General features: G+C 34.3%; 1 protein-coding gene across 1 annotated transcript; it reads right to left on the reverse strand.

Moving 5' to 3' along the window:
- Positions 1-3,985: 3,985 nt before the first annotated feature.
- LOC139519759 (uncharacterized) lies at positions 3,986-6,619 on the reverse strand. Its single transcript, XM_071312014.1, has 2 exons — positions 5,750-6,619; positions 3,986-5,178 (listed from the first exon to the last, which is right to left on the reverse strand). Exon 2 carries the CDS (start codon positions 5,163-5,165, stop codon positions 4,212-4,214), a length of 954 nt encoding a protein of 317 aa, XP_071168115.1. The 5' UTR covers positions 5,166-5,178; positions 5,750-6,619; the 3' UTR covers positions 3,986-4,211.
- Positions 6,620-7,557: the final 938 nt, after the last annotated feature.

Here is a 7,557-nt window from a genome sequence, read left to right on the forward strand (position 1 = left end):
ACTAGAAAGGGTAAAACGCGAAATAAAGTATCCGCGAAAATAAGTTGGTTTACAGTATGTTCAACAGGTGTACAAAGCTAAATATTTGCATTTCGATACAAGAGAGTACAAAGAACCTGATACTGTACATAGTAAGATCTGTTTGTGTCTTACCGTGGTGAGAGAGCCAGATTTGCAAATTAAATCCCACCGAGGATGTCAAATGTGTATAACAATACGCATATTAAAATTCAGGTCAAGAGAAGTCGGAGTCCGATGTCAAAAGATGTAACAAAAGAAAATAATACATAAATAACAACAGACTACTAGCAGTTAACTGACATGCCAGCTCCAGACCTCAATTAAACTGATTGAAAGATTATGTCTTCATTATATGACTATCAGGCACAATCCCTCCCGTGAGGGGTTTAGTATCATACTATCATAAAATATATGAGAAGAACATAACACGTGTCATGCCGACATCTGTTTTTTTTTTTTTAGAAATAAATGTGTTTAGTTCCGATGCAAAGATCCTATAAGTGAATCAATATTAAAGCAGTATATTTTCCCCAAGAATTGAACTGATTAAAAGCTTGAGTTTACTTCTTTACGTTGCTCTTACTTGACTTGGTACCAGGATTTTCTAGGTAACTTGTCGGGGGAAAAAAACATCTTCGGAGTTAAAAGTCGGTAATAAAAAAAAAAGTCTATTGAACCTCACAAGAAATATATCAAGTCAACTGTGAGATGGATAAATCTTAAAACCTTTTTAAAAGTCTAGTCTGTCTACGGCAAATATTGCATAAATCTAAACAAATTGCAACAGAAATGGTTTCAACAGTTTTATAATACCAAAGCATGACACAATCATATATGAAAAGTCTAGAAAAATCGTACGATCGGAAATCACCATTTTGGGCTAAAAACATTTATTTTAACCAAAAATCGAGGAAAATTGTGAAAAAATTTTGAAAATCGAAATTTTGGCACTATGTTAGCCAATCAAATCTCAAAAACGAATTAAGATGACTAAAATAACTACAAAGAACATTTCCGATGTAAAATTTACAATCCACAGTTAGAATTTATTGGTAGAATTATCCCTTTTAATGATAAAATCACAAAAAAATGCAAAAAAACCGATATGTTTGAGATTCATATATGGCTGTTTTCAAACGTTTTATTTTGAAGGCAGCTTTAAAGTAAAAACATTAAACACAAGTATTTACAATTATTTGCGAACAGAAAAAAGAAAACAAACAGTTGTTTTAAGGAAAATCTATTTATCTATCATCGAAATTAGCCCAAAATTACCCTCCCCCCCAAAAAAAATGAAATAAATTTCTAAATAAAATGTATTAATGTTAGATTTGTTACAAAAGTCATTGAATTAATATTATAAATTGCCTAAACTGTTCAATAATTGATTACTTTGTTTTTATGTAAAAGTATTAGAATGATAAATACAATTTCTGAAAAATTTATCTTTGAAAATATTAGATTTTGTTTTAATTTAACCAAAATAACAGACAATTTTGATATAAGTCTTCCTAATGTATAGTTAAATGTCTCTGCAATGTACATGCATATTGATGCATTCACATGTCGTCAAGTTCATCGGCTTCTGTAATGTTACTTGTATTTGAACAATTCATTCCCCGACATTCGCCACATGCTGGGGAACAGTCTATTCCGTGTTTACGACAGGAGCATCGTTTTGTGTCACAATTCAATTTGCAATTACATCTGATTATCCTAAGAAGCTTTTCGGGAGCCGGTGGTAGTATTGCTCTAATTGGAAGCAATTTATTGTCCTCAACATGCCAACCCCAGTCCTTTGGATCTAATTTATCACCTTTCCCAATCCAAACTTGGGTTTGATGATAAACTCTCATGCAATGTAGCTTAGCAGCGTCAGATGTTGGTGGGAGAGTGTGCACTTGTACATATATATTTCCAACGCAAACTTTGGAGGCGAATATTCTGTAACGCAGCATATCTAATGTTTCAACATCTTGTAACCCTCCATATAATGCAACAAACATTTGTTCTCCTGCTTTATGAATGCTCTCAACATTGGACTCCTGGCAAAAGACAGCTGCATGATCTTGTAATTTAAGGTTAGTACTTATTTTCTTGAAAACCGTGCCCTTGCCTTGACCAAAAATTCGAGATGTTGTGTCGCATCCGCTAAAGGCGTGAATGAATGGCAAAATATTGCAAACAAGTGGTCCAATTTTTCTCCTTGTCTCTGTTATGTCCCAAATCTTTATTTTGTGAGTGTTTTGCTTGGCTTCTGATTTGAAGTAAATCTTGTTTATAGCATCTTTTGAATGATAACAGAGCAGTATGAGTAGGTCAGTGTCCTCTCCTATGACGGTAGTTGTATGTTGTTTCGACTTTTCAATTGCTGTAAGCACAATCTTTAGATCAGCATCATCTTCTGCATGGATAACTTGAACATGTCCGTCCTTAAGTTTTTCTCCAAGGGTATTGATAAAGTGCTGTTTATTTTCTGAATTTGAAAGAAATTCGTCTTTTTTTGTTTTGATTGGTGTGGCATTGTTAAAATTGACTTTTGGAGATATGATTCCTTTAGTACGTCTGAAATGAGTTACGTCTTTTGTAGTTGGAACTGATGGATATCCGTCAAACACAACAGTTGCATCTGTATAGTGATTTTTAACATAATTGACGTAAGTCATACATATGGTGTCAACTGTAGCTCCTTTTGTCCATGGTAAACGGTGTATAAGAGAACCACCATCAAGTGCAAAGTGGGTTTCTGTTGGTGCTTTTGGTTTAAGTCCAGTCAAATTCCACATATATTCGGCAAGGGTTGATTTTTTAGGCTCTCTTGGAAGGCCAGTGGTTTCAAATATTGATGAAGGAACTCCACATAATTCAAATTGAACTATCTCTGAAATATCTTCGAAAATACCATGTGCAGCAGTGGTGCATCTCTGAAAAAGGAGCTGTGAATCTATTCTAAGAGGTTCGCCGTCAAGTCTTGCCTGAACTTTGTTGCCAAGCGTAATGGCTTGTTTCTTTCTCTTAAACGTGTGGTCAGCTATATTCTTTCCTACTAGTTCTTGTAGAATGGAAGTCCCAACCTTTTTGGCATCATCCACATTCACGGTTTTATCAGCTACTACTCCTGTCTCAATGTTTCGTAGTGAACGGTCTACCTCTGAATCAATGAATGGATTACGACTTTTCAAGAATGTGAGAAGAGTTTGAATGTCGTTAGTGTCCTTTTTTTGTCTTGCATGTGTTTCGTCTTTGTGTTGTTCACTAGAAAAGTATCCTACTCCGGACAAATCCTGCATAGCTTGATTGATCTCAGCACATGCTGGCATGGACATAAGCCAAAGGGAACGCTGGCTTTCAGTCATTCCTCGACAATTGATAAGGCTTTCCAATACAGGGGTTGATCAAAAGTTAAGATCGCTGTTATGTCATAACGCTTTGCGTGGTTGGCGACGAAGTTCAATGTAGAATAAATACATGTCATGTCCGAAGCATTCAAATCTATCATAGGCAGGAATGAAACTGATGATTTTCCTGGGTAGTCTCCCGTCTGAACCATCTGCATGAAGCCAGACCACATTGGTATTGGATACTTTAAAGGCCAAACAATAACCGACAGCAGATCAAGACGGAAAGTCTTATCCAATGTGTTTAGGTTTTTCAACTCAGCATAACTTAATTCAGCCATACGATCTGATTGAGGTTTGTAATATTTGATCTCTATCTTTGCTAATGCCTTTTTTTCATCAGTAGAAAAAGCTATTCTAGGAATGGGTTGTGTTCTCTTCGTACCAGGCGTAATTCCAGCTATTATGCCCATGCCATGAAAAGTGTTGAGGCCATCTATCGTTCTTGTATTGTGGTCAACGTTATCTGCTACAAATTGTACAAAGCTGTTGCTTATATCACCTGGAAGGTCAACTCCTTGTACAGCTGCAGCACTTGATTCAAACTTCTGGACTTCATAGTATGAGGAACAAAATCCTAAGCTGTTCAATGTGGACACAAGAAATCGTGAAGCGAAGTTGTGATGCACCTGTACTCCTAGACCGAGTTGAAGTGGTGTTATAAGTGCTCGAGGTCGCGAGGCTTGCATTACTGCTTGTCCTATGGAAGCTATTTTCACTGATGGGTCTTTCTCAGAAAATATATTAGAAAGGAATAACAGCAGGCTTTCGGGTAAGTATGATAGATTATTATCAACTGATGCAATGTTGGCTGGAGTTGGATAGATAAGACTTTGTGGTATCTACAGATCGGATGTCGCTTTTTATCAGTTTGGCAGCTGCTCTGATCAAAGCTCTCTTTTCGTCATCTGGATTTAAATTGCTTGGTCTCTGGTAATAGTCCTGGAGAATACAAGTCGTCACGGTTTCTCGTAGAGTTACAACACTTTTTCTACCTGGTATGTCTGTAATAATGATTTCGTCTCCAAAATGTTGCTTCAATCTTTTCTTTAAATACATCTGGCTATAAGCATTTCCATCACACATCTCGTTCATTTTTTCAACAAGATCTGATATAGAAATCTGTTCGTCGTCATGATGTTTAAGGAAGTCGACTATTTTGTAGAAGCCGTCTTCTTGCAAAGCTGGCCTTCCTCTTTTGTTTTCAGGCTTTGCGTCTGGTGATATTGGAGAACGGAATACAGGAGTATTTTTGCACGTGCAAAAGTTAACACTACATGCCTGGTGATAAACAGCATCCGCTGCATGGAGGTCGCTTACGCTCTCCAGTCTTCCGCGTACCTCGGCTGCCCAATCATCATTTCGGAGATCACAAGCATCTTGTATGTGACTATCAAAATCATCAGTTCGAACCTGAAATACATTTTTGTCTTTTTTCTTTGAGTCCGTTGCTTCATTTCCACAGAATAAACAATGATGTTTAAAATCAAAATGGGACTTTGATCGTAATTTTGGAGTATTTGTATTTATTTCTCTCAGAACAAGTTTTTCTTTTTTGTATTTCTTTATGTCATTTGGATTGGTATATGTTTTCCTGCAGAGTTGATGGACAAAATTACCCTCTGATGCGGACAAACAGTCTCCTCTTTCCTGGCTAGCTTTGATGATTCCAAGACATCCTTTTTGTCGCAATTTGATCAGTGTTGTTGGGTGGTCATCTTTTAGGCACACAATACATTTCTCCATGGTATAGATGTAGCTGAAAAGAATTAGTTCACACATCATTTGTTGTTGTATATTTTAATCATTATATATATGTCATATAACATATCAATACACATTAAAATATTATTCAGAACAACAAGAATAAACAACATGTGATGTTTCTTTTTTAGTGTGTCTATACACTGTAACTCATTTGTCCATTTCTCAATTTATTATGAATTCTAGGACTACTGAAGATAATGCATTATTTGAAAAGTGTCAAAAAGGGTGACAAGAGAAATTGAATCAATAGGCTTAAATCGCGTCAGAGAAAACGAAAAGGACATTAAGACAAACAAGACAAACTATACAAAGTACACACAGAAACGAGCAGCTTGAACTTAAGTACAATATTTATTATAAAGCATTAAAAAAGTATACTATGTTCGATGTTTTCCCTACTTGGAAACTTTCGATTGTGTTTTATTGTAGCATATTCCGTACCATTCATTTTGAATTTGGTTTGAATTGACTTTTGGTAGTACAAGATACGCAAATATTTTTGACTCCACTGTGATAAAATATTTTCATTGAAATAGGAAATGCAGAAAAATATAATATATTACCTGATATAGAAATTATCCGTGTGCTTAACAATTAGTACAGTGACTGGTTAGCTCCAATAAAATCATGACACTGAATTAATAGGTTTCTTCAAGTGAATTCAAAGCTGAAATAAATTACAAAATAGTTCATTTTCGACAATTATTCATTAATAAAGGAAGAAAATAATTATTTAAATTATTTATTTGAAGAAAATGCAATAGTAGGTAAAAATAAATGCTTTGGCTATAGTAATAAGTTCAAAATCGACAAAATTGCAATTATGACTATCCATTTTTGTTAATTTGGCGTTCCATACTTTTTTGTTTTCGTTAGGGACGAGTCTTACTACGTTCCTTTAACATGTTTAAATTATTTTTATTGCTATATTTTGGACTTTATTACTTTAAATTTAATTGATTTTATGTAAAGGTAGTTGATTTTATTTATTTTCTTTGAAATAAGCAAAAATATAGCGATCTTTGTCGTTTGACCTGCGTCAAGAACTTTTGTTGTCTAATTCTTTTCTTGACGCATTTCCGAATATCTAAATACACGTAAAACATAAGCGTATGTTACAAAAACACTTACCAGCATACTTTTATAATAATATAAATTTATTTTAGCGATTCTTTCAGTGATATCATCTTCTCAGTTGGTTTCTATAAATTCACATATGTAAGAGTCTTCTCCCTTTGTCAATATGGCGGACCATTTCTGACATGAATCGGTAGGCACATCACCGATATTTTTATTTTCAATTTTCACCGATTTCCGACCGTACGATTTTGTTAGACTTTTTTAACAGTAATGTGCTATGATTATCTCATATGATATTTAAAAAATCTTTTCTGTTGCAATTTGTTTAGATTGATTCTGTAGACAGACTAGACTATAAGTTCGATGTATCTTCTTGTGGCTCCTATGTGAATCATGTCATAAGTTTATAGTATATTTTAATATTATTGTCAAAACTATGTCGAACCCTATTGGAATTATAACAACATATAATTATACACATTGATATGTCGTCTCATAAGTGTTTATATACTCGTTTTACCTATGAGTAGTTGTGTAAAACGGACAGTCGAAGTTCTGTTTTTAAATGTGTTTTATGTTTTTCCGTCATGTATATGCATGTAATATTTGCCACTGAACTACACCAACAACTGATCAACCATGTAAGAATCCCATTCAAATAAACCAATAAATAACTTTATATCCGAAAATGACGCGAGTTCCCAACATGATAATCTCTGTATCTAATTATAGTTCAATAGTCGAAGTGAAATCATGTGCAATTTAATATATTAAATGTTGTATCCTACTGTGATGCTGGTTTCAATGTCGCTTTAACCATAAGTCTCATGTTATGCTGTTTGCTATACACGTGTAATAGCACAATATGATTTGTGAGGATTTTGACACTGCAGACTCTTTAATAATCATTTTATCCCCATTATCAATCAATCAGTTAGTATGAGAATCTTCGCAGGACATCAAACTGTGAAATTTTTGTGTGTCGATATGCTCATTAGCTTCACTGTTTTAAACTTTGACATCTGATAAAAATCTGAGGTCAAATGTGTTAAAGGTTCCTGTTTGGTGAATGTTATCTTAGTGTAGTGTCAGTATACTGTAGATTCAATAGTAACTTTATCATGGAACCATTGCTACTAAACGAAAAGGTTTTAATGTAATATATATTTATTATGAAAATTACACCAGATAAAATGAAAACGTATTTCCTGTACTAAACATATAAAACATATCAAATTGTTTGGCCTTGGGAAATCACTCAACTATCTGACGAAAAATTTTGCTCCAGGAC

This window comes from Mytilus edulis, chromosome 1 (genome assembly GCF_963676685.1).
Source record: "Mytilus edulis chromosome 1, xbMytEdul2.2, whole genome shotgun sequence".
Taxonomy (NCBI): domain Eukaryota; kingdom Metazoa; phylum Mollusca; class Bivalvia; order Mytilida; family Mytilidae; genus Mytilus; species Mytilus edulis.

Excerpts from the sequence above, each read along its gene's own strand:
- LOC139519759 (XM_071312014.1), bottom strand. The coding sequence starts at position 5,165 with ATGGAGAAATGTATTGTGTGCCTAAAAGATGACCACCCAACAACACTG.